Here is a 27721-nt window from a genome sequence, read left to right on the forward strand (position 1 = left end):
CAGTGTATTCAAAGCAAAACACTTCACTTGTCTGAACTGTGCTCTACTTACTCACTTATACAGTTGACAATGTGTAAAATGTTTTTTTTAATTTAAGGGTGGTTTCATGGTGGTATTTTCTCAAATATAAATAATAAAAATAGTAACTCACAAATAACATTAGTGAAAAATATTGCCTGCAGCACACAGTCATATCCCTTAAACTGGCCAAGCAAATTTGGTGTTTTATTTCGATTAATTCAGTGAGAACAACAGAAAGCATGAAATAAGCTCCAGATGTCTGGCAATTCACAATTGCCTATGTTTTTGGAGGCTATGATTATCTGTAGGGTTCTGTATTGGTATGCACAAACTTACAAGCTAAATGATATAGACTCCAAATTGGTGCACGCGTTAATATGCTCAGAGTGAATGTTTGCTGGAAGTATGTAGTTGCTATTTTGAAATTTATATCGTGTCAATCATGATCACAGGTGATCAAATCTCTTCACAGCTAATGAAGTACTTTTGAAATGCAGCCACTGCTGCAAAATAGCAAATAAAACAGCCAATTTTCTCACAGCAATGTTCCATATGACCAGATAATCCATTCATGTGGTATTGGTTAAGAGATAAATATTGCCCAGGACACTGCTCTTTTGAAAATGCTAGCATGGGATATTGCACATTCACTTCTAACCTGATATCAGGCACAGAAAAGTCATGAGTGTGAGAGACTAAAAAGGTCCAGTCACACTTGGTCATTGGAGAGTCCGTAAAGTGGAAAATTCTGTCACAACAGTCCCTTTTGAAGTTGGGAAACAACAATTTCAGAGTTTTGTGAATCAAATTAAAAATCTCTGCAATCAAGTGAAAACAAACTTTAAATTTTCCGCACAGAGACCGGCAACAAGAGGCACATAGGAGCAGGAGGAGGTCATTCTGAACATCATGCCTGCTTTAGTGTTGTGGTCAATTAAATACTACAATGCCTTTTATCCATACTAATTCATTATACCATCAAAAAAATGATCAACTTCTATTTTAAATATACTCAAAAACTGAGCTTTTACAGATCTTTGGGGCAAAGAATCCCAAACGTTTACCATCCTTCACGTAAAACAATTTTTCCTCAGCTTGGTGCTAAATGGCATTGCTCTCATTTTTAAATTGTGCTCCCTGGTTCGAGACTCCACAACGAGGTGAAACATCTTTCCTGTCTATCCCTTTCAATATTTTGTCAGTTGAGAATGAGAGGTGATCTCATTCTTCGAAACTCTAGAGGATACAGACCCAGTTTTCCCAATCTCTCTTTATAGGTCAGTCCTACCATTCTGGGATCAAGTGAATCTTTGTTGCACTCCTTCTGTGGTAATAATATATTTCCTGAAGCAGTACGACCAAAACTGCACACACAATTCCAGGTGCTGTTTAAATCAGGCTCCTATACAACTAATGTAAAAACTTAACACAAATTCACTTGCAATAAAAGCTAACATTCCACGAGCCTTCCTAATAGCTTGCTGCACTTTCACGTTAGCCCTCCGTTACGTATCGACAAGGACACCTAGGTCCTTTTGTAAGTCAACACTTTCCAACTTCTCACCATCCGAAGGAATTTTATTGCACATCTGTTCGTCTTACCAGAGTGGATAATGTCATATTTTTCTACATTAATCCCAGAAATCACACAATATCCTGGCAGTAGTGAGTACTTTCACTGCAGGCAAAGACAAGACAGCACAAGATTGTTGCCATAGAGACATCTATAAAGGTGAGCAGCAGAGAATTGTGTGAAAAAAAACACTTGAGTAGAGAGAGTGAGAAACCCTCCCTGAAACTCTTTGGAACACTCTGATTTTTGGTATAGTTCATCCTTTTGTCTGGCAATGCATTTTTTTGCATCTATTGTTTTTGTATTTATTCAATCCTTGTCATATTTATTTCAGTCAAAAGATTAATGACTTTGGAGAAAGCTATCCAAATTGTTCTGCAAGCAAAAACCAGGAGGAAACTCAGACTAATCCTGTGAGGAGAATGACAACGATGACACAGTGCAGCAACAGAACGTATCCGGTTTTAAAGAGTATAAATAACCTACAGATACAAAGACCAGCAAACACAAAAGGTAAACCCACCAGACGTATTATGATCCGCTGAGAAAGCACATTGATGTTCAAACTCCATTATCCATGGGTTTGTCAGGAAAGTTTGGTTTTTAATCAAAGTACATGAGGTCCTCAATTCCTTGCCTGATATACTCAAGCTAATAGAAAATGCTGACCAGGTATCTGTACTTAATAAAAACTATGATTTATTACAAACAAATAATCATAGGTAAACAACTAACAAGTGTATAACACTGCTGGATGAAACTCTAACTGTCCTTTTAAAAACCATTACACATACATTGAAATAAATGTTAATGTTATGTTATGAGTGGAGGAAAATACTCTGGGGAATTACAGTTCAATAGAACCAGTCCTCAGGCTTTGATGTGATCATCCTTTCTTTTCTGAAGACCTTCTATTCTCTGATCTCCTTCCTTTCAGATTCTCAGTTCTTTGCTGAGGGCCCATGGGATTTATACATTACTTTCACAATCACTGGTTGGAGGGAATAGAAACTTGTGGTCGAGAACTGCTCCATTCTTGAGTTCCTTTGATGCAAGGGTATAAAAACAGTCTCTGCTTTTCCAAGCCTGGACACATCTTACACTCTGTAAATACCCAATTTATTCACCTATCCATGAGCCAATTGGAAAGCTGTCGTCAGACTGGTGATTTCCAGGATCCATAATTGACCACAGTCGCACAAAGCTAACAGCAATCTGTTGTCGTCCGAATCTCACCTTGCACACAGACCTGGGTACCGTTCTGCCTTACCTCTCTGTACCACATTGTTTGCAAAGGAACAGTATAAATACAACTCACAATGAGTTCCAGTAAGCTGCTCTTAAAAATGCAGCAACTCCTTCCCCAATACTTGGAGTTAAAACACATTCTATTTCCTATTTTGTTAGAAAATCAGAAACGCAAAAAAAATGATGCTGTCTTTATCGGTGCAATGCTGTGGAAGGAAAAAGCTGCACAGGCACAGTCAACCCCAGCTGTGACAAAAATAAAGTTCCCTCTGTAAACTGGCGGTTACTTCCAGAAGAGATGTAGAAGTCCAATGCAATTTCAAAGCAAGAAAAATAGTGGTGGTTCCACATTGAAGGAGCTCAGTATGGTACAACAATCGCCATTGGAAAAGATCCCAAAGGCATTCCTAGGGGAATCTGGTGATGCAACTGACTGGAGTTTGACAGAACTTGTTTATGTCAATGGACATCTGATAGATTGAAAGATTGATCAAGGTGTTACTGTCATTGTCTTATCTGATCAAGTACATTGACTGAATAAGCAGGAGAAGAAAGTGAGGACTGCAGATGCTGGAGATCAGAGTAGAGAGTGTGATGCTGGAAAAGCACAGCAGTTCAGGCAGCGGCTGAGGAGAAGGAGAGTCGATATTTCGGGCATAAGCCTTTCATCAGGAAGGGCCAGATGAAGGGCTTATGCCTGAAACCGCGACTCTCCTGCTTCTCGGATGCTATTTGACCAGCTGTGCTTTTCCAACATCACACTTTTTGACTGAATAAATAGGAGTTACAGCATACAGGGACAGGACTACATTATTCAGGTGGAATAACAGTCAACATTAAAGATACATCACAAGTAACACTGTAACACAGAGAATTTGAAAAAGTAAACAAATGTACACATAATCAACATTTATCATTCTTAAGCCAGTCAGCATTCGTAACTTGACTTTAATATCCTAGTTCTAAGGGAATAACTCATCTACAAACTATTGTCATTTTATTGGTCAATGGGCAGCTGGTGAACTCAAAAACAAGAAAAAAATCTGTTGAAATTACTGATGAGCTGAAGAATCTTTCTTCATACTGTTAACAGAAAGAAAGGCTAACTTTTCAGGAGTTGCAGTAGTGATAATAGAAGAGGAAACCATTAAAGAGCATTGAGATAAAAATCCACAAAATTGCCAAAATAAACAAATATTAAAAGGAACAGGAATGAGCAATACAACCCACTTGATCCCACTGGTGAATATTTACTGAAGTTGTTCATAGAGCAGAACAGTCCATTGAACAAATCTAAACAGCAGAATGACTCAGATGATGTCAGATAATGAACCTGACAAAGCTGAGACCAATGTTTCGATCCTTTGTCTTTCAAGGAAGAATTGTCAATGCCAGTGACAAAGATAGTGCTAAGTAAGTAGAAATCCTCCAGTACCACAAATGAGAATAAGAAAATATCTAGTTCCTAGAAAGACGTACATTGAGGTTGAATGAGCGAGTCCAAGTTGCTTGACAAGTTGAAATAAAGGTCTTACAAGTGACAACACAAATATCAGCTGATTAAAGTAAAGGTTTTCTTATATTAATAGGAGATGAGCTGCATTAGATTCCTTGGAAGCCAGACCAATATCCATGGATTCAGCCTGCTGTCCAAAAGAAGAAACTGCCTGGACTGAAAATTCAGGAGACTGCGAAGAAGAACGTACATGTTACAATAGAGCAGCCATTTTCCATCATGGCCACTCATTAGGTTAAGGCTCTTCATATGATGTAATGGGGAATTTTTGAGTTGGAGGGTAGAACTCTTCTGCAGTGGGAATGCTGGAGATTACATTTTCTGCAGATAAGGTAATGGGCTAATTATGGAGTTCAGTAGGAACATTATTTTTGTGAAGGTCATCCAAGATATGAAAAGGTCCTCCAGCACATAAATACTTTACAGCTGACTTGTATCAAGGGCAACAGCCCTCAGGTCAATGACTCAAATCTTTCAGTTCTGAAAAGAATTCATTCTGGAAGAATTATGAAATCTCCACATCATCTGAATTTGTTAACTGAGAACCCGAGGGAGATGGAGTGTTAAGTACCAGATTGCATAAACTACAGGCAAATGGAGAAATGTTGTATAAGATAATGGTTCTGAAACAGCTAAAGTTGAAGACTACATTCTGTTCCACCCAATCTAAATGATGCCATACAGTTTTCTAGGGAGGATCAAGGGGAGTAGCTTGAGATCCTGAGAGGGTCAGATGCCATCCCTGGCTTTTGATTAGCTAATTGGATATAATTAGCCAATGTAAGTTACAATTGTTGCTATCATATAATAAAGTATATTCTATTCTCGCTCTTGGTTCTGAAACACTAATCATGCCAGTCTCTCCCAAAATCAACTCCCAACTTATGAACAGCAGTTAATACTTAGTTTGGCCCCCTGATATGGTCAGTAAATAAAAAGCTGGAAAAGGCACAGCAGGTCAATCTGCAAAGAAGGGAGAAAAAAATCAACATTTCGGGTTGGAACTTTTCTTGAGGACTGGGGTAGGGGAAAGGAAGGAGGTGGGGCTGGGGGAAAGGTGGGTGGGATGGCAATAGGTAGAGGTAGGCAAGAGGTGACTGTGATTGGTTAGTGGGAGAGGGGGAACGAATAGCTGGGAAGGAAGAGGAACAAATTGTGTCAGGTTAAGGGAGCGGGATGATGGAGGAGGGCTGGGCCTGGGATGGGGTTGGTGGTGGGGAGGGAAATCAGGCTTGATCTGCTGTCTTTTCCAAGCTATAATCTTTATCTGCTCTGACTCTCCAGCATCTGCAGTCCTAGTAAATAAAAAGGCATAACGTACTGCAAAGAGAACAGATCCTGTTACATACAGGCTGAGGATCAACAGGTCTAAAAGGGAAAATCTGGACACTTCAACTCCATACAAGATTGGAGTTGTGTGTTTGTAACTAAAATTGATTGTTTTAAAATGTGCTGTCATCAGGAATGCACTTACAAAGCAATTTTTAAGCACAGTACTTCTAATCGTATTTACATAATAGAATACATGAATCAAATTAATCATTGGGAAAACTCTATAAATTCAAAGCAACTAAACTTTAACATCCTTCCTCAATTTTCATAATCTATTTTTCATGAATTTTAAAAATAAACTTATTACTTGTTCTTTTCTTACTTACTTGATTGTGGCTCTATTGGTCATATCTTGAAGATCACCTGGATCAAAAAGCTGCGATCCCTTAAGTCCAAGCTCTTCACATGCTCTCAAAAATAATGTAATATTGTCCTGTTAAAGATATAAACCCAATTATATTATCAGAATCCACACAGCGTCTTTGACAGCATCATTAATTTCCATGGCTTTTCCTTACAACAAATTGCTTAAGTCTTACACCCAGTCTGTTATTCTACAGCTATCTTGCTTCATTTCAGCTCAAATGAAAAGAATCAAATCATATTTTATCCTGCAGATCAAAGATCTGATACATATTCAAACTATTTCATAAAAAAAATTAAATGCAATTCCTTGCAAACACTTAATTTTAAAAAGCTGTGAAATAAATCTGAGTCAAATTTGCCATTTGATTTGGTTAAGCAAACATTGCAGTCGATCAATGCCATTAAATAAATCTAAAACTTCCTGTAATTTACATCAGCCAAAGAGTTTAAACTGTCAGAAGTGAATCATGAATTTATATTTATGCCAATAGAAACAACACATACTTCATTGAAAAAGTGCAAAAGTGATGTAGAGATATTTTTATTGAGTTGGAAAGGTCTTCTGTTGGGGCCAGCAACATTGACACGAACTCATAATAATCTCCCTAATTATAATAACCATGTACAATCTTGGGGGAAAACATAGATAACATGCTGTACAAATAATTGTTCTGTACATTTGCCTGGTACTCTTATAGCATTTCATGATGTGGAGAGAGAGCTGGTGCTGGACTGGAGTGGACAAAATTAAAAATCTCACGACACCAGGTTATAGTCCAACACCACTAGCTTTCAGAGCGCTGCTCCTTCATCAGGTGGATATGGAGGTTAAGATCATGCTCACAGAATTTATAGCTAAAGGAGATGTGATATAGTAAACAGTCTTTTATAATGGGATATATTGGTTTCTGTTCTTTTAAATTACAAAGAGGTTCTGGGACATATCTTCCTCAAGATAGCTCAACCCTTTAAACAATAGGTGCAAAATCTGTCCCGATACTATGTCAGACTGACAAACCCTCTCAGGTTTTACAGAGTTTTACTTGGATTCATGCAGTTTTTGAGCAAAATAGAATGTAATTCTGCAAAAGCAAATGCACCCCATAAGCTTATGTGTGCATGCATGTAGGAGCAGCAGATTGAGTCTGTAGGGGTGCAAGGACAGGAGTGTACAAGTGCGAGTATTGTGCAGTGGGGTCACTTGTACTGTGACATGAACCCAAGGTCCGGGTTGAGGCCATCCTCATGGGTACTGAACTTTGCTGTCAGCCTCTGCTTAGCAACTCTTTGTTGTTGCTTGTCCCAAAGTCTGCCTTGGAGGACGGTCACCCCAAGCTCCGAGGTCGAATGTCCCAGACCACTCAAATGTTCCTCATCTGGTAGGGAACACTCCTGCCTGGTGATTAGACACTGCACAACATTCACCCGTTGTCATAGTATCTACCATAGACTATCCTCAGTATCTGTCTCATTGTTGGACATGTGCATCTCCATCAAGGATGGACTCCTCAGCACCTGACTCATCAAATTTACCGTGCCTCAGGGCATCCTTGCCTGTAGTGTATGATATACACTACATTGGCCGCATGAGTCCACTCTGTGGACATGGTGGGAGGTGTCCCCACATGTAATGGTGTTACTTGTGTTGATACTCTAACATGTCTTGCAGCGGCTGCTGTGGCAGCATTGTACAGTGTTGTTGTCCTGAAGGCAGGGCAATTTGCTGCGAATAATGATCTGTTTGAGGTTTGGTGGTTGTTTAAAGGTGAGAAGGGGAGGTGTGGGGAAGGTCTTGGCGAGGTGCTCATCCTCATTGATCCATGTGTTGCAGGCTGCGAAGAACATGGCGTAGTCGCTTGGCTCCTGGGAAGTACTGGACAACAAAGAGTACCCTGTCGGGTATAGCCTTGTCTGTCTCCTGAGGAGTTCATTACGGTTTCTCACTGTGGCATGTTGGAACTGGTGGTCAATGAGTTGAGCATCGTACCCTGTTCTAATGAAGGGCACCCTTGAGCACTTTCAAGTGTCTGTCCCGTTCCTCCTCAGCTGAACAGATCCTGTGTATGTGTAGGTCTTGTCCGTAGGGGATGGCTGTTTTAATACATTTCGGGTGGAAGCTAGGCAAGTGTAGCATCATGAGGTCATCGTTGGGTTTGCGGTAGAGCCAGGTGCTGAGGATTCCATCCTTGATGGAGATGCACATGTCCAACAATGAGCCAGATACTAAGGAGTAGTTTATGGTAAGTCTGATGGTGGGATGAAACTCGTTGATATCACTGTGTAGTTGTTTCAGTGACTCCTCACCATGGGTCCAGAGGAAGAAAGTGTTGTCAATATACCTGGTGTATCGTGTTGGTTGGCGGTCCTGCATCAAGGAGATGTCTTGTTCAAACTTGTGCATGAAGATGTCGGCATATTAGGGTGCAAATTTGGTCTCCATGACTGTTCTGTGCGTCTGAATAAAGAAATGGTTTGTCAAAACATGAAAATGTTGTGGTTGAGGATGAAGTGGGTGAGCTGTAGCACAGTGCTCAGACATTCACACTTGTTGGTATTGAGTACTGAGACTGATGCTGCCTAACCTGCTGTGCTTTGACCAGCAACAGAATTCTCTATTCCTGAGATGCTGCCTAACCTGCTGTGCTTTGACCAGCAACACATTTGCAGCTGTGATCTCCAGCATCTGCAGACCTCATTTTTTACTGAGACTGTTGCCATGATGGAATCATTGTGGGGGATGCTGGTGTAGAGTGCTGACAAATCCATTGTTATGATAAATGTTCCTGCTTTGACTGGTCCATGGGTGATGAGTTTCTGTAAGAAATCTGTAGTGTCACGACAGAAGCTGGGGGTCCCCTGTACAATGGGTTTCAAGATACCTTTGACATAGCCAGAGAGGTTCTCACACAGGGTCCCATTGCCTGGTATGATGGGATGTCCTGGTGTGTTGGCTTTGCGTATCTTCAGAAGGCAGTAGAAGACACCTATGCAAGAAGTACGTGGGATGAGAGCACATAGGGTACTCTGAAGGACTGGATCCAAAGTCCTGATCAATGTTTCCAGTTCATGGGTGTGCTCTTTGGTTGGATCAGCTGGTAGTTGCCCGTACTGATCCTGGTTGTTCAGTTGTCAGGCCACTTCCTTGCAGTAGTCTGCTCTGTTCTGAATGATGTTGACTCCTTCCTTATCTGCTGGTTTGATGACAATGTTGCGATTGGTTTTGAGAGCATGGATGGCATCACGTTGTGATTGGGTGATGTTTTGCTCTATCTTGTGGGTGTGGCTGATGAATCTGGCATTCACATATTTGCTTTGGCTATAAATTTTGTGAGCATGATCTTAACCTCCACAACAACCTGATAAAGGAGCAGTGCTCTGAAAGCTAGTGCTTCCAAATAAACCTGTTGGACTATAACCTGGTGTTGTGATTTTTAGCATGTCATTGCAGTGTTTTAGCATTTTAATTCTATGTTAAAACACAGGTGTATAAATTGGAAATATGTCTTGATAAAGAAAGGAAGAAACATAATCAAAGAATTCCAGAATCCCTAGTATGGAAGCAGGCCATTTGGTGACCCTCTAAATAGCATCTCACCTAATCCCACCTCTCCTATCCTATCCCTGCAACCTTGTATTTTCCATGGCTAATCCTCCTAACCTGTCTATCCCTGGACACTATAGACATGGCCAATTCACCTAACCTGCACATCTTTGGATTGTGGGAGGCAACTGGAGCACCCAGAGAAAATGTTGGAGAAACTGGGTTCAATTCTGAACAAGACTTATGCCAGACTTGAAATGTTTTGAGATGACACTAAGATTGGTGAATAGCAGATAGTGAAGGGGACTGTCAGAGAATGCAGCAGAATGCAGATAGATTGGAGAGTTGGGCAGAAAAATGGCAGATGGAGTTCAATCCAGGCAAATGCGAGGTAATGCATTTTGGAAGATCCAATTCAAGAGCAAACTGTACTTTCCTTCATCGGACAGGGTATTGAGTACAAGAGTTGACAGGTCACGTTACAGTTGTACAGGACTTTGACTCAGCCACATTTGGAATATTGCTTACAGTTCTGGTCGCTACATTACCAAAAGGATGAGGATGCTTTGGACAGGGTGCAGAGGAGGTATGGAGGGCGCAAGCTACGAAGAGAGGTTGACTATATTAGGAGTATTTTCATTAGAGAGACGGAGGTTGAGGAGGAACCTGATTATGGCCTACAAAATCATGAGGAGTATAGACAGGATGGATAGCAAGAAGCTTCCCTCCACCATCCTGCCCCATAGTGGGAGACTCTATTACTAGGGGTCAAGAGTTCAAGGTGAAAGGGGAAAAGTTTAAGGGAAATATGTGTGGAAAGTTCTTTACACAGAGAGTGGTGGTACCTGGGGAACACATTGCCATCGGAGGTGGTAGAGGCAGACACGATAGCACCATTTAAGATGTATCTAGGCAGAGGGAAACAGATCTTTAGAAAATAGTCGGTATATTTATATCGAGGATCTGGATTGGTGCAGGCTTGGAGGGCTGAAGGGCCTGTTCCTGTGCTGTGATTTTGTTTGTTCTCTGTTCTTTGTTAACTCTTTCTCACTCTCCATCAATGCTCCAGACATGCAGAGTTTCTCCAGCAAACTATTTGTTTTAGATTTCCAACATCTGCAGTACTTTTCCTTTACAGAAATTAATAACTTGAATTGCAACTGCTTGCAACAGTTGTGCAACTATTAACTAATTGGCATATTATTTTGACAGTGAATGGAAAAGAAAATCTGACAGACTGCAAATCCAAATTTGCTTTTCATCATTTTGGTTCCTGTAATAATGTAGAGATACTTCCTTCACACTGATGATAGTCTGTGCCACACTATTACAGCAATGTCAAAGACAGGATTCCTGTCAGTAGTTAAACTGAATGCTAAAAGAGGAACGTGTTTAACCAGTGCCATTTCAGCCTCAAAGTGTCCAGCTACCAACCTAGCCTTGGCCCTCAGGTCCCATCTGGAGGACATTTTCCACCTGTGTGACAAAGCAAATTGACTCTATCCTCAACTTCCAAATATACTCCAAATCTTTCCAGTTCGGTAATTTGGTTTAGTGTCTTTTAACATGCTAGTTTTCACTCTACTGTCTGCCACTAACACTTTCCCGTCATGAGAACCAAAACTCTCTGTACACATTCTAATCATTTAACACTAGCACAGACTCCAGGATTTCTCGTTTGAACTTCTTCAGCCTTTTAGATAACCTCACAAGCACAACAATATATTCTTCCATGGACAGATTGCCCATTTTATTACATTTACCAAATACTGGCAACATCTTGTAGGTTTCCAAAAATTCTTTATTTTTGTAAATTCATTCAACAGATCAGATTGGAATCTTTAATTATTCTCCGGTCAGGTGTGAACATGCAGATCTGAAAATACACCTGGCTGAATTTTTGGCGATGTCCAAGTTGTGTCAGGAATGTTTTGACGGGATTTCAGTCAAGAGACCCGGTACATTTTCTTACCAACCTCACCTCATTGACGCCTCCTTACCCTACCTCAATGATATTCATCACATCTGCTTCCAGCCCCACCTTACCAAGCAACATTCCTAATAGAATTCATCACTTGGTGAGTATCCTGGAGTTCATCAGCAGCCCTTGGAGTGATACCATATTTGAAAAGCCATTGTGCCCCCAGAGAAGCATCGTCAGTGCAGGACTGCCCTGTGTAGCTACTAATATTTATCCCAGACATTTTAGACAGGGAGAAATCATCAAGGCACTTTGTAGCAGAGACTTGGAGGTACTTGTTCGATAGGGTGGTGCAGAGCTAATCTTGTTTCCCAGGACCAGCAGAGGAGACCATAACACCAGATTGGTTGTCATTCATGATAAATTAGTCTCAGATGCCTGGAGGAACACACTTCAACATCAGAAAAAGGCAAGTGACCTTCTGCATTCCACCAGGGTAGGTGCCATCATTTTCTCTCTGATACCTCACACTTACTCTTTCTCTGCTACTGTGATCATCTCCCACCAAGGTTCACACTGTATCATTTTACACCATTGCCTGCAATATCATTCCCACTTGCACCTCACACACCCCAACCACCAAGACCACTGAGCCTGTATACCTTCTTGCAACATACTCATTCACTCAGGACACCTTCACAGCTGCACCAACAGTAACAGCCATGTTACAAACTTTTGTTTCCCCTTAATACCTACCTGTCTCTCATTCCAGGAGAAAAGCATCCCTCAGTGGAGCTGAACAAGTCAAGACAACTGGTGGGCTGCCTGACATTCTGCTTCTTACCCCATAGATAGAGACCTCTGACTACCCCAATTGGCTGACTGCTCATGCCTAAGCATGTCGTATTGGAAGCTGCCCTGACTTCCTGTACCAGGATCCTCTTAGCAAAGGTTACACTCCTTCTCTCAACTAACACCTGCTGACAATTATGACAAGCTTTTGCCTATTGTGTCAGTGCTAAGTGGCAATGTAAGCTAAAAGTAATATGAGTCTGGTGTCTGTGTCTGAGAGGGTTAAGCTTGCAAAGGCAATGCAAAGGGAGGGATGCTGTGAGCACACAGATAGGCTGACAGTGAGTGAGGGAGCATTATGACAGCAAGCTAAGAATCCAGAGAGGCAGCCTAGGCCAGGCCAGGAGCCGGATGCATGTCCCTGAGTGTTGTCTCATTGCTGTGACATTACAACGATAGTTGCAGGTTCAGCATAGAGAAGTACAGGAACATCCTGTAAGTGAACCAGAGAGTTCTTAAATGCTGTCACATTCAGATGCCAATGTCCATGGAAATGGGCTGCATGTGGCCAGTATGTCCATTGAGCATGCCCGAGATGTTCCAACACAAAGATCCATCTGAGTAAACAGTGAGCTGACTTGGCCAGGTGGACACTCTGACTTCCATTATGTGTTGTCTTGACATCTTGTTTATTGCAGCTGTTATGATACAAAGCTGAATGAGGCAAGGTGGACCACTGCTGCCACATGAAAAACTCACACCACTTTCCCAAAAACAAGGTGGGCATCACCAGATTTCTAATCTGAGTCAACTAAAAATCTTGCCATCGCTCACACCCTGACAAAGTTCCACCCTTTATTTCTCCAATTTTACACCTTCCTGGTAAGGATAAAGCCAAAGCTTGCTGCTGCTTCTCAGATAGAGATGTGACCCACATCTCCATCTCATTCTTCCATTGTTCACGTGACTCCAATGGAGAACCACAATTCATGGACCTTCAGTGAGACAGACCTTTCACTTTAAAAAGCCACCAGGAGTCAGAAACAGGAATTACCTTCTGCTTTGTTTATCTTCCTATCTGTAGAGATTGGGATTAATCCTCTGCTACCCTGTTTCATATACTGATATCCACATGTTGAATTAGGCCAAAGACTTTGAAACTTACAAAGGCTTTATTGTAAATCTGTGGTGTAGTACAAACATCAGTTTTCACTTTTCCCGTCCGGAACCTATTCATGGCCAGAATTCAACACCCCACTGGGAAATAAAACGCAGCCTTTTTTCATTAAAAAAATCTTTATGTAAAATAAATCCAATAGCCCACTCACCAAACTAACAAATCACCAAGTTACAAACACTCACCAGAACCAGTGCAACAAAACTCAAAACAGGAACTCAACACTATTCCTATGAAACAAACCCGTCACCAAACTTATGAAATACCCAATTAACAACTGCCACCCAGCAGAGACAGTAGGCCTCAGTATTTTTGTTAAGAAGAAATGTTATACATCTGGAGAAGGTGGGACTTGAACATATGTCATTCAGCTCAGTAGGTAGAGACACTACCACTGCACTACAAAAGCCCTCCAGATTGTACTTTTCAGATATTTTTAATCAACTTGGTAAAATACGCTAGGAGAAAGTGAGGACTGCAGATGCTGGAGATCAGAGCTGAAAAATGTGTTGCTGGAAAAGCGCAGCAGGTCACGCAGCATCGAAGGAGCAGGAGAATCGACGTTTTGGGAATAAGCCCTTCTTCAGGAATGAGGAGGGTGTGCCAAGCAGGCTCAGATAAAAGGTAGAGGGGAGGGGTGTTGGAAATGCGATAGGTGGAAGGAGGTTAAGGTGAGGGTGATAGGCTAGAGAGGTCGGGAAGAAGATTGCAAGTCAAGAAGGCGGTGTTGAGTCCGCGGGTTGGGACTGAGATAAGGTGGGGGGAGGGGATTCCCCTCCTCCCCCCACCTTATCTCAGTCCCATCCCTCAGACTCAGCACCGCCTTCTGGGCTGCAATCTTCTTCCCGACCTCTCCGCCCCCACCCCCTCTCCGGCCTATCACCCTCACCTTAACCTCCTTCCACTTATCGCATTCCCAACACCCCTCCCCTCTACCTTTTATCTTAGCCTGCTTGGCACACCCTCCTCATTCCTGAAGAAGGGCTTATGCCCAAAATGTTGATTCTCCTGCTCCTTGGATGCTGCCTGACCTGCTGTGCTTTTCCAGCAACACATTTTTCAGCTTTGGTAAGATATGCTGCTGACATTCCTGAAACAAGTGGGATTTGAACCTTAATCAGGGATAATTATACTACCACTGTACCATAAGAACCATGATTAGATACAAAGTCTCAGTGGGAAAACTGCAAAAAGGTTGAACCTATAATTGTGGCATTTTATGTACCATACTCTCACCATTCTGAATTAAACATCTGCTGAACACAGTTTTTTTAATATCCATAAGGGCTATCACACACAACTCAGCCACATTCCCACCAGCAAATCACAGTGACTTTCTTTTTAGTGACCCACTACCAGAAATCACCAGTTAATAGCCAATTAAATGTTTCTAAGCAGATCCTATTACAGGCAATGGGAACTGTCAAACGTGAAGGGGGATGAGAGGAAAGAGCCAAAAACAAAATGGAGTTGGAGAACACAGCTCTTTAAGCCCCTAATCAGCCTGTTCAAAGATGTTATTACACACTTCTGTAGCAGGTGGGACCTTATCCCAGGCCAGGGGTAAGGACACTATCACAAGAGGGCCCCAAATGCAGGTGTCGAACGTGTGGCTTGAACCCACAATCTTGAGATTGAGGTTTATGTTCTACTGACTGAGCAAGCCAGGTGCAGGATATAAAAGTCCAATGAGAATCATGTGCTTTTAATCAGCTCTAGAGCTCATCTGTTTGTTCTCTCACAGGAGTTGTGTTTCTGACGCATAGCTCACAACAGGAAGACCAACTGAGATGAGTGCACCTCCTGCTTCAGCTGAAGAGGAATCAGCAGAGGGTGAGCCAACCAAATCAGATACCCAAGAATACTGCTAACAAGGGGAGGAATGAGGTACTGAGTGCTGATGGGATGATAATTTGCAAATGGCAAAACTGCAACCTCAGAGGTGGCTGAAGATGTCTGGGGCTTCCATTTCTCACCTATGTCATCTCTTTCAAAAAGACCTCCACCCTTGAGCATTGTGAGGCAATCCAATATTGTTAGCTTTAAACATCACGACAGTACCAACCATCAACACCAGCAGGTCTTTCCAGGGCTCCATTTCATCAGGGCATCGCCGTTAGCCTGTTCACAAGAGCCAATAAATAGGTGTGACTCATTGCAGATCATGAGAGCCAGGCAGTCAGAGCTGTAGGGCTTACAGCCATCTCTGGATTTCCACAGGTACCAGGAGACATTAGTTACAAACATATAATTTCCTGAGGTCTGACAGTGACAGCAGGTAGCCACAGAAGAGCTGGCTCATGATAACTATGCAGATCCTTCAAAGCTCAGCTGAGCAGAGGTACAATGTCACCCATGTTTCAACAACACAACAACTTTCTGGACACAAGAACATGAAACAAGAAAGGTGCAGCTAGAGTGAATTCAGTGTGCTATGTAGTCTCCTTCTCTGATTAATGACTTTGTGGATGGAATTCTAATGGATGGGTGTGATTTCCCCCATGTCCCGAGTGATCTTGGAGGGTGGGGGTTGACCTCTGATAAGAACAGAGGCCTCTTAAAGGAGGTAACATGTCACTCTCATCCCCCTCCACACTTTGGCCAGTAATGAAAGCTATCCCATTTCACATTTGGCATAGTCCTCTCCCACTGCAGGTTAATTCCACAGTGATGGGAGAAGACCTTTTAAGTGGCTTTTGAGGGCCTCAGTTGGCCAATGGGTGGGCAGGCCTCCAAGCCCTGCTGGTGATTTCACAGTAAGGGGCAGAAGGGTGGTGTTGTTATGGAGACCAGGGCATGGTGCCCAAATTCATGACCAACAAACACCCCTCCCCCATCCCAAACTGACCATTCCTTCCCCAGGAGCTCCATGCCATCCAGTCCCATGGCTTTGAAGTTATCATTGTGTTCTCATTACTGATAGACATTGCTTATCAGTGAATCAATTGGAGCCACTTCAAGACTCAAACCGAGAGTAATTAATGTATTCAACAGTATATTTAACCATTGTTAGTGCACAGTTGGTGTAAAGCGGCAAAATAAAATTACCAACCAAGAAACTGAAGTAAAAATCTCCTGATCTTCCCACATTCATTCCTCTGAGTCTTGACTTAGTCCCAGAGGCAGCCAATAAAAATACCCAATCTAGACATTGGTTTATCTAACTACAGTTCTGTAAAATTACTAGGTAGCCAGGGGAAAGTATCTCATCTACAAATCTAATGTTCCTCACCAGTAGACCACTGATAAACAAAAGTAACAATTGGTGCAGTCCCTCTTTTGCACATAAGCATTGTTATAATTGAGTTGTTTCAGCGCAATCTTTCAACTGACGCCCATAAGAATACAGAAGACTTCAAACACAAAAAGTTATGCATCATAGGTATCACCAGGGGCTGCGGGTGAGGGTGTTCAGGTTCAACATTTCCCCACTTCAGGCTTAAAGAGGCTGTGTTATACAGCCATTATTGTGCAAGCTGAGAAGTATATCCTGTGTGGAGTCTCAGTGGTTCTGCTTTCGCAATGAATGATCATATTGTGTGTGCTGCAGCTAGGTGGAGCCCAATGTCTTCAGATAAACAGTGCACAGCTGCCAATGTTTGGCTGAGGCTGGAGCTAAGGTTTGGCTCCCAGACACAAGGAGGAAAATAACTCCACTGCCAAGAAATTTCATTCCTGTACACTGTTTGACCCTGACTGAAAAACAAAACTGACTTCTCCCTTTGTTTGCTTTGAGGTACTGGTCCCATTCATGCCATAACCTAACAGCCTTTTAAAAATCAAGACTTTATAATATTTACTTCACAATAAAAGAATTTTTTTAAATTAAAAATGAAAACAAAATCCATGGAAACCATGAACTTGTTTACTGAAAAGTTATCCAAAAATATAATGGAACATTTTTTATGTTTTGATCTCCAGTATTAGCTTTTGGAGATTGCAACTGTACAATTTGGCAATGAATATTCTAAGTATCAAGATTAGCAGAATGATCCCATTATTTAAAACTAACTGATTAATGCCTCCTTTAAAATAACACAGACTGTAATTTGACACAAACAACATTCAGATGTCAGCAAGACCAATAGCAATTTCTTACATCAAGTCATTCTCGACAATAGTTTACTCAATTTTTTATGGTCTGTAGTCCTTGGTGTCAGCATAATCCTGGCCTTGATGTTTAACGTTAATGTTGGAGATCACAATGCTGTCCTAGTCACTGCCAGGATTGATGAGCTGCCAGCCAACTTCTGTGGACAGGGCGTTTCCCCCAGTGAGGACCTAAATCCCACTTTGCCCTTGTTAATGCTGCAAATAATATGTTATTTCTGTGGGCTGGACTTTGTTTTTGACCAACCTGTTATTTGGACAGGGTGGTAAGGACAGCAAGTAACCTGATAAGAACCGGAGAGCATCCCTGTGTTACTGGTTCAGTACAATGGCCTAGTGGTGTTATCACTAGACTACTGATCCAGAAACTCAGCTAATGTTCTGGGGATGTAGGTTCAAGTTCTGCCACAGCAGATGGTGGAATTTGAGTACAATAAAGAACCTGGAATTAAGGGTCTAGTTGGATGACCACAAACCATGAATTAAGGGATGACCATAAACCGTTTTTGATTGCTAGGGAAAAGCCCATTTGATTCAGTCATGTCCTTAGGGAAGGAAACCTGATCTAGCCTATATGTGACTCCAGATCTGCAGCAATGTGATTGACTCATAAGAACATAAGAACTAGGAGCAGGAGTAGGCCGTCCAGCCCTTCAAGCCTGCTCCACCACTCAATAAGATCATGGCTAATATTTTTGTGGACTCAGCTCCATTTACCCACATTTTCACCATATCCCTTTACGCTTTTATTTTTCAAAAACGTATCTACCTAAGCTTTAAAAGCGATTACTGAAGCAGCGTCAACTACTTTCCTGGGCAAGGAATTCCATAGATTAACAACCCTCTGGGTGAAGAAGTTGTTTCTCAGTTCAGTTCTAAACCTGCTCCTTCTAATCTTCAGGCCATGCCCTCTTGTCCTTGTTTCAACTGCCTGTGGACACATTCTATCTCTTTCTATTTTAATGATCCCCTTGATAATTTTATGTTTCTGTAAGATCCCCCCCCCATTCTTCTGAATTCCACACTTCTCTTCATAAGCCAACCCCCTCAACTCCGGAATCAAACTAGTGAAATTTCTCTGCACACCTTCCAGTGCCAGTATGTCGTTTTTCAAGTAAGGGGACCAAAACTCTACACAGTACTCTAGGTGTGCCCTCACCAGCACCTTGTACAACTGTAACATTACCTCTCTGCTTTTAAATTCAATCACTTTAGCAATGAAGGACAAAATTCCATTTGCCTTCCTAATTACTTGCTGTACCTGCAGACCAATCCTTTGTAATTCATGCAAAAGGACACCCAGGTCCCTCTGCAAATCAGCATGCTGCAACCTTTTATCATTCAAGTTATAATCTATTTTGCTGTTACTCCTATCAAAATGTATGACTTCACATTTACTAACATTGTATTCCATCTGCCAGACCTTTGCCCAGTCACTCAACATATCTGTGATCCTCTGCAAAGTTTCATAGTCCTCTGCATACTTTGCTCGGCCACTCATCTTGGTGTCATCAACAAATTTTGACACTGTACATGCAGTCCCCAGCTCCAAATCATCTATATATATTGAAAATAATTGTGGTCCCAACACCAATCCCTGAGGCACACCACTAGTCACTGATTGGCAGCCAGAATAGCAGTCATTTAACCCCACTCTTTGCTTTCTGTCAGTCAACCAATTCTCTATCCACGCTCATACTCTATCCCTTACACCGTGCATCCTCAACTTAAGTTAAGGGATAGAGTATGAGCATGGATAGATGGTAAATTGGCTGCTGAATTTCACAATATGAGCAGCTCCAAAAACAAAATACTAGTTTTTAAATGTTTTGACACATCTCAAGATGTGACATGTTCTTTCTTTCTTAAACAATGATCGTACTTGTTTTTCATGTTTTATTTGAGAATGTTCCAACTGCATGAAAGCTCAGTGTAGACAGCCGGACAGAGTAACATGGCAATGACAGAAATCACAGGTGGTAGTGGTATTATTCCTCAGATAAGTTTTGGTTAATTTTGGGGACACATTGGGTAACTGGAAGGAAATAATTCATCACAAAAGGTTAATCTTAACAAACAGCTGGTCTTCTGAGGGAAAGAAATGAAATAAAATTAATTCATTACAGATGAGCTGTGCTCTCAACCTTTGCTATGGCCAAGGAGACCGAAAGCCTAACAACTCCCCTTCCACCTACTCCATGCCTTCATGTATGATAAAGTTGTGCAATCGGAAACCGACTACAAAAATGTTTGAGCTTTGGCAGAGCTACAGTGTAACACCCTTTTGATCTGTCCAAGCATCTGAACTGTGTTTCAATATCCTGAAGGTATATGTAACAAGAATACTGATGTCTGCATTACTTTATTATGTCATCATTATGTTCTGGTTCATGCGGTTTCATGGGAGGATATGTTTGCTCTTTAAGAGGCCATCTGTTATGCCTCCATATTCTACACCACTGATTGATTGCCATAAAATTCTTGATTAATATTAGGGTGAAAATTCTCATGAATAATATTATGCCCATGTTCATGGTCCAGTTGCATAACAATGGAGTGGAAACTCTTTTTGTTCATGGAGGCTATATAACTGGGGTCAGGTCTGTATAGGTAAATCCATGCCACTAATAATGACCAGGGCTTTGGGAAAACAAGCAACTTGAAAAATGCATAATGCTTTCCAAGGATCCTGACTTTGAAAAAGTGAGATGGAATTAAGGAGGAATGAACTTGCAGTTATATAGCAGCAGCTGCATAAAACAGCTCTCATAATACACATAAACAAGACACGCAAGTTCAAGAATCTGAAGCAAATCATAGTAAATGAATGATGGAGTTGACTTTCAAGCAGGTGCAATGCAGTATTCAATTCTGGTACATAATAAATGAAAGAGTAACATGGAGATCATCACTAGATACTAGAATTGTGCTGGCCTCGTCTGCACATTATGCCCACAAACAAAGGTTCAAATCTATGCACATTTACTCATTAGCAACTAAGGGAATCTAGTTCTACAGGAATCAAAATAGGAAGGAGTTAACTGCAGGCTTTTACTGTCTACACGAAGGACACCAATGGAGACTATAGTAACAAGAGCAATTAAGGTCACCTCAAACTCAATGATATTTTTATTTCTTTCTTTCATACCATTATAGGGATTAACTGCATCACAACTTAGCTTTGCAATCACATTGTATCAAATGACTAGCATTTTCATTTCTATTCTTATTCAGTAATAGCAGCAACATGACAGAGAGGCCATTTGTCACAATACTGCCCCAAAGGCACATTGGGCAAAGACCAATCTGTACAAATCCTCTTGCTGTCTCTGCATGCTGGGTTATGATTAGATGAAATGAAATGAAGCTGCTTCTGTCTGTCTCTCTCAGATGGTTGCAGTAATATTCCTTGTGCAGCAGTGAACTGCAAACTGCTGCTTACACCTCCAGTAAGAGTAATGCAAAGGGCCAGAGGCATAAGAAGTAAGAACCGTGGTCACCTCAATAGCCAAAGGTAATGTGATCCTTGCCTTGTTTTGAGATTGCAATTGTGGCTGTAGTACTTCATTTTTAGGCATACTTTCATGCATTGCTCCTTGCTAAAGTTGAGATAAGAGGATTTTTCCTGAAAACGTGTTGGATAAGTTCTCCTGTTGAGAGCTCCTCTCTTTCCTCCTCCTTCTCCACATCCTGGCAGCTTGTCTGACCTTATATAACCTCTCGTGTTCTCCGAATCATGTTCCATTTCAAGAGGATGGCTTACCAGACTACCTTCAATACAAGTCTTTAAATGATCAAAAAGGAAGCACTTCAGTACCACTTCCTATAAACTACTGAAGCTCTGGGCTGGTAGAGGGGTGCTCCAAAACTGCATATATTTATACTAACAGCCAGGAGAAATAAGCCAGCAACTAACCTATGACTTGATCATAATGGGGAAGGTGATCATGGGAGGGAATGGGGTTTCCTCTGTGCTGCCATGTTAACCACTCAAGGTTAAAATAGGGCAAAGGCTCGAATGTGACATTCAAGGTTTGCAGGACAGGCATAAACTCCATGTTGCTGACAGCGTAACTTACCGCTCCACACGCTGCCAATTATACACTCATGTGCATTTACATAACATTAATTCAAGATGGTATCCTTCTCATTAGGGGTGTGCCTGCAAATTGTGGCATTAAGAAGCTGTGAAACACCAAGAAATTGGTTTGATTGAACCCAATCTGTGCCTGCAGGTAACATACTCTTCACATGGGTAGAAAATAGAAAATTAGATCCAATGCTAAGGATGGATAATATATGTTGATCTAGGCAATGATGCCACATTCCGTGCATTAATAAAACACTCCAACACTAATTGCTGACATTTTCAGCGGGTTCCAGACACCAGGCAATTACCAATCAGAACTCTTACTTTCACTTGAGTGATAGTCATACAGCACGGAAACAGGCCCTTCGGCCTAACTCAACGATTCCGACCATATTACCTAAGCTGTACAAGTCCCACTTGCCTGTGTTTGGCCCATATTCTTTTTAACCTTTCCTAATCATATACCCATCCAAAAGTCTTTTAAATGTTTCAACTGTATCTGTATCTACCAGTTCCTCTAGCAGCTTGTTCCACATACGAACCATCCTTTGTGTAAAAACGATACCCCTCAAATCCCTTTCAAATCTTTCCCCTCACCTTAAACCTATGCCCTCTAGTTTAGGGCTCCCCCATCCTTGGGAAAAGACCTTTTCTATCCACCTTATCTATGGCCTCATGATTTTATAAACCTCTATAAGGTCACCCTTCAGTCTCCTAATCCCACATACCAATGCACTGGGTTTTCCACAGAGTCTGTAATGTTAAGTTTGTTTTCCAAATATCTGGAGACTCAAAAATTTGGGCCAATAATGCCTTTAGAATTCCCGAAAAATGTCATACATGAACTGCAGGACTTCTCTTGTGTAATTACTGCTTTGCACTGTAACCTCTGCTGGAACCTCAAAGTAAAGAACCCTAAAACTGTGCTCAATTCCATCATTGAGAGGGAGTTCAAAATATCAAGTGGTAGTTAGTGAGGAGTATAAAATGAGTGGGTAAAATGCACAATGGATTTTTACTGAAGGGGTCTGTGTTTCAGACTGCATTACTAATCTAATCCAGCAGTTACCTTTTATTGCCACATGTCAGCTGCATAGGATGGTCAAGGCAAGACAAATGGTTAGGTAATACTGCTCAAAGACCAAGCTCTTTGTAAAACTCAAAATTTCCCAAATCAGATCAAGAAGTGTCAATTCTGGAGGGTAATTCCAGTCCATTGAAGCTAGTAGCAACACTGTGAGAGAAGAACTGGGGACAGTTTTCCTGATACATTAAGGGAATGCGAACAATGCAATGAAGTAGTAAAAGAAAACATTCACAATCGGGTTATAAGAAAGAGCCTCTCTGAACAGCAATGTTTGTTAAAGCTTGAAATGTCTAAAACAAGCAACAGGATTTAGAAGATGTCAGAACAATATGTTGACAGTGGAAGCATGACAGGGAAGGATGAGGTTAAAATTTGATTGATTGCAAAGAGGAAATTTGAAAAACATGCTATATTTGTTTGGCAACCCATGCTACATTATTGTTATAACTCCAGAATTTCCCATTTATCCAAGCCAAACTATTGCCAGAAACCCAAATATTATAATCCGCCTGACCACACTATTCCATGTGGGTCAGGATAAAGAGAGATGGCAGGAGCATGTAAAGCAACACTGGGTGGACATCCAATCCAAACATTGGAACAAGTCAAAACCAAAGAAAAAAACTAGCAAGATTACAAGGATCACAATACACTGCTGCAAACCAACCCTTGAAAAGATTACCTTAAAAAGAGTTCTAAGACACAAACAAAGCACAGAACCAAACATAGAAAGGGAGAAAGGGGTGCTTTCAATCATAGAAAATCTGTTAACTCACAGTAGATTCAAGATTGTTGTTGTTACACTGAGATAATGCAATATGCAATCCTTTAAACATTCTCTGTGTTTTATGTTTCCTGTATGTCTCTGCTCCCTTACCAAATAATAGCACTAAGAAACTGTGTTTTGTTGTTTAAGTCTGCAAGCTCCTTTTTCCCAGGATCCAGTCATATTTTCTCAGAGTATTCACATTTAAACTCTGAAGGCTGGTCACCACAACTTCCTAGTATTATAGTCTGCTTGGACCTTTATGCGTAAAATGTCTGAACAACCAACATTGATTGTAATTGATTTAGTGAAAGAAACTGACAACATTGTTAGGTTAACAATCTCATTTAATTCTGGAATAAAAAGTAAACTTATTAAATTAGTATGTAAAGACCAAAATATTTGTCTGAAACCTCCACTTAAAGATAAATGGCAATTGTCTTGCACAATTTGTAAAATATTTATAATAATTAATAAGAGCAATGAACAGTTGATTGGATCCAGCATTACCAGCTTGCTATGGCTCAGAGTTCTTGAATTTCCTGTCTAAATCTCTGCATCTTTTCACCTCTTTCTCCTGCTTCTTTGGCTGACATCAACTTTTGTTTGTGATGCCTCTGTGTTGGAACATATTGGAATGTTTTACTACATTAAAGAGATATTATAAATGCACATTGCTGTGAACCAGTTTTAACTGTGGCAGGTGTTAGTGCTTATGCAACATATATTTACTACAACAACAAACATGGGGGAACTATAGCAGAGTTTGCACAGTCAATCTTCTAGGGAAAATTCTCTGAGTGGTGATAGGTTTTTCTTAGTCCTTAGAAATGAATATGTGGGAAAAACCTATGTGCAATTATTCAAGTCACCGACATACTTGAAAGGCTTTTAAGACACAATAAATCGTGGAAAATTAAAGGGAGCATATTTGTTCTTTGTCGATGTGTTCTTGAACCTTTCTGTTCCCCTCCACCTTGAAAATCAGCCAGATACAGGAATAGTTACAGCTTGGCAATTCTGGGAGCTCAATGTTACCACCAAGTTGTGATTTTGTCTGGAGTTAATTTTAGCTAATGCCTATGACACACAGACAATGCATTTTGTTTTTAAAAAAAGATTTGCACTTATATAATACTCTTTACAACCTCAGGAAATTGTGAAGTGCTTTATAATGACACATTTTGGAAGTGCTGAAACAGTCAATTTTCATACAGCATGACTTCCAAAACAGCAATTTGACAATGAACAGATAATCTGGATCACCAATGATGATTGATAAATACTGGCCAAGAAACAAGGGAGAACGCCATTACTTTTCATCAAATGGTTCAAGTGATCTTTATTTGCAGGGGGTATGCCTAACTTTAAAAAATTTCTGAAATAATGGTGACCTTTAAGTATATAAAGTTTACCGATTTGTAAACTTCATACATTATATCAGAATGGCTGGTGGGAGAGCTTTGAGCCTTCTCTCCCTTCTCCAGCTACAGTTTTGTGAAAAAGCACAACTCACTGACCTTTGATTTTTTTTGTAGCCTGTTTTGAATTAAAACTGTGAGAACTCTTGAGTTGAAACAAAAGCTTCTCATGCTTTCACTGCACTCACCACATTCATCAGTACGCCATCAAAACACAACAACCGTCAGACAACCTCCTCAGTACACTGCAGGTTTCAGACAGATCTGGTTGAAAACAGGCACACGAAGAAAAAAAAAGCAAAGGTTACCATAACATCCTGCTTTCACAAAGACCATGCAAAACCTGAAACAGGAGGGAAGCAAAGTGCTGAAGTGGCATTTCTGTCTTGCGAAGTTGTTGCTTTGCATGTTTTATTAAAAGATAAGATGGGCTGAACCATCATCTTTGTGACAAATTACTGAATAGGTTGGAACTCATTCCTATCTCAATTTGGAGCAGGAATATGGAAGAGAATTCAGTTCCATGAACGCTTCACCATTTCTGAGCTGAACATTAAATCCGACAGTATTCCCTTCATCAGGACTCCTCTACAAAACTGCTCACTTCCACTCTTAGGTACAGGGTAATTTTGATGCACCAAGAACTGTTTCTGTGTGTTGGTAGGTTTGTGGGCTACCATGATGCCAAGGGGCCATCTCTCCAAGCTGTATTCAATGTACCAAGACATGCACAGGAATTCCTAGAGGCCTGGCATTCAAACTGGAACTCCAAAATGGAACTCCATCAACAAACACATTGATCTGGACCCCATTCACCTATCTCTCATAAAAAGAATCGGAAATGATATCACCTACCACAATACACCTAGACACATAAATAGAAAGCAGGACAGAACACCAGTGCTTCACTAGAGCCTCACTGATGATGTTACCTGGCATGGTGAAGAAACATCTGAGAACAAATCTTCCAGCTCAGCGAGCAAATTTATAACCTAGTTTCAATCTGTTTGTTTTCCATCTTCACCTCCTGGATTATTCCATCGTTCTGCTTTGCTGGCTTTTCTTTCTCCACCTTTATAAATTTACTGTCCAAAATGACTTTGCTCAATCTAATCATACACTGAGCCCTCCTCATCCAACTCTTCAAACTTCATTGCTTTGCATTGTGTTTCTCAATGCATTGGAATGGAAATGAAGTGGGATGAAGGATTTGAGGCAGAGCCCATTTCAGACTTGCAATTTTTTCTGCCCACTTTGCTGCATCCCACCATTTTGTGCCATTAGATTCGGAAGGAAGACTGGTGAGATGACGGGCACCTCTGGAGATCATACTAATTTAATATGGATTGTAACTCCAGGCTGATAAAAAGAATACACTTGGAATAATTAGATTCCAAATTCATGCCATTTTGGGCTGGGAATATTTCAGACCTGAGAGACCTGTCATTGTGCAGCAGTCACTAATTCTTTTTGCATTCAGCACCTGACCCACTTTGAGGCAGTTATTACCACAGTGCGAAAACAGCTTGTCTCATACAGAGCAAGTGAAGCACCAATCACACTCCTCCTGCCTAAGGAGTGCTGCTGTTGTCAGATGAAAAATTCTTATAAGTGGTTACTTGTTCTTGAGGGACTGCCTTCTCCATAAATACATTGTGAGGTGTTTCTGAATGGGTTTATCTTCATTAAACTGTTTAAGATTTTAAAACTTTACAGCTATTGAAACAAGCTGAAGAGTCAACACAATGGCCAGGATTTTAGTATGGCGGTGTGCTCCGATGTTAGGTCAGAAAACTGCTGGGCTCCTTCAATTTATTTTCTGTTGGTTTCCTGACCGTATGAAGCCTGCTCTTTGGGCTGCAGCCGGCCTTTCTCACAGGAAGTACCAAGGGATAAAGGAGATCAGGTAGGTCTAGTCATTGGAGGCAATGTTTTCCTGAGCCGCATGGCGGATTGGCATGTGGATGTATCGACTTAAGGTTCTAGAAGTCACTGTCATCGTATGATACTCAAGGGTCTACACAGCAGCAGGAAAGGTTTGAAGGAAGATAGTTCGCAGGGTGGGGAGAGGGCTCCCAAATCCTGGGAGAGGTTCAAGATCACAGGGTGGGCCCACCGACTTCTGGGCAAGAGGAACAGTGGCCACATTACAGGGATATAAGGGCCAGATTGTGAACATGATAATTCAGTACTTGTCAGGGTGAAGAAAGAGAGGTCAGGAGGTTCAATAGTTTTTCCAAGGTTGGGAAGTGGGTTGGCAAACAGACAAATTGCGATGGCTAGGAAGGAGCAAGAGGATGGGCACAGCACAGCTTGTTGGTTTTGGACAATGTGCTCATGTTCCTCCTGGTCCGCAAGCCATGATGTAGATGCGTAAGGCTCACGGGTTCATCCCTTCCCACCTCCTTCAGGCTGTTGAGTTTCCCAAGTTCTGGAAAACCCAGATGAAGTGAATTAAAAACAAAATGAAGGCAGACAGTTTCACGGTAATGTTGCAATTACTGACTCCCTTCCCTTGAGGGGATCAATCCCTTGGCCCATCATCATTTGGCCAACCAGCTTTAAAACAGAAAATGGCCAGCACCAAGGCAGGCTGCATCCCCCATTCAGATTTTCTCATTTTAACCTCTGATCCAGGAACCACCCATCTTGGCAGTCCATCTTGGCAGTTAAGACTCAGCCCTGCTTTTCTCATCCCGCCATTTATACTGCTTTACCAAAATAAAGCTGGGTCTTTAAATGGAGCTGTGAACATGGAAA

The 27721-nt window shown here is 41.2% G+C and overlaps 1 protein-coding gene across 11 annotated transcripts in view; it reads right to left on the reverse strand.

The window, feature by feature from the left end:
- Positions 1–27721, reverse strand: part of LOC132815543 (LIM and calponin homology domains-containing protein 1-like) — a 345401-nt gene that overhangs the window by 134409 nt on the left and 183271 nt on the right. For 10 of the 11 annotated variants that reach the window (XM_060824553.1, XM_060824575.1, XM_060824556.1 and 7 more), the window contains exon 4: positions 6017–6123. In XM_060824553.1, coding sequence (XP_060680536.1) covers positions 6017–6123 — 107 coding nt within the window. Of the gene's footprint in view, positions 1–6016; positions 6124–25149; positions 25226–27721 lie in introns of all 11 variants that reach the window. The other variant, XM_060824585.1, reaches the window with a different exon arrangement.

The sequence above is a fragment of the Hemiscyllium ocellatum genome, chromosome 1 (genome assembly GCF_020745735.1).
Source record: "Hemiscyllium ocellatum isolate sHemOce1 chromosome 1, sHemOce1.pat.X.cur, whole genome shotgun sequence".
In the NCBI taxonomy this organism is placed as follows: domain Eukaryota; kingdom Metazoa; phylum Chordata; class Chondrichthyes; order Orectolobiformes; family Hemiscylliidae; genus Hemiscyllium; species Hemiscyllium ocellatum.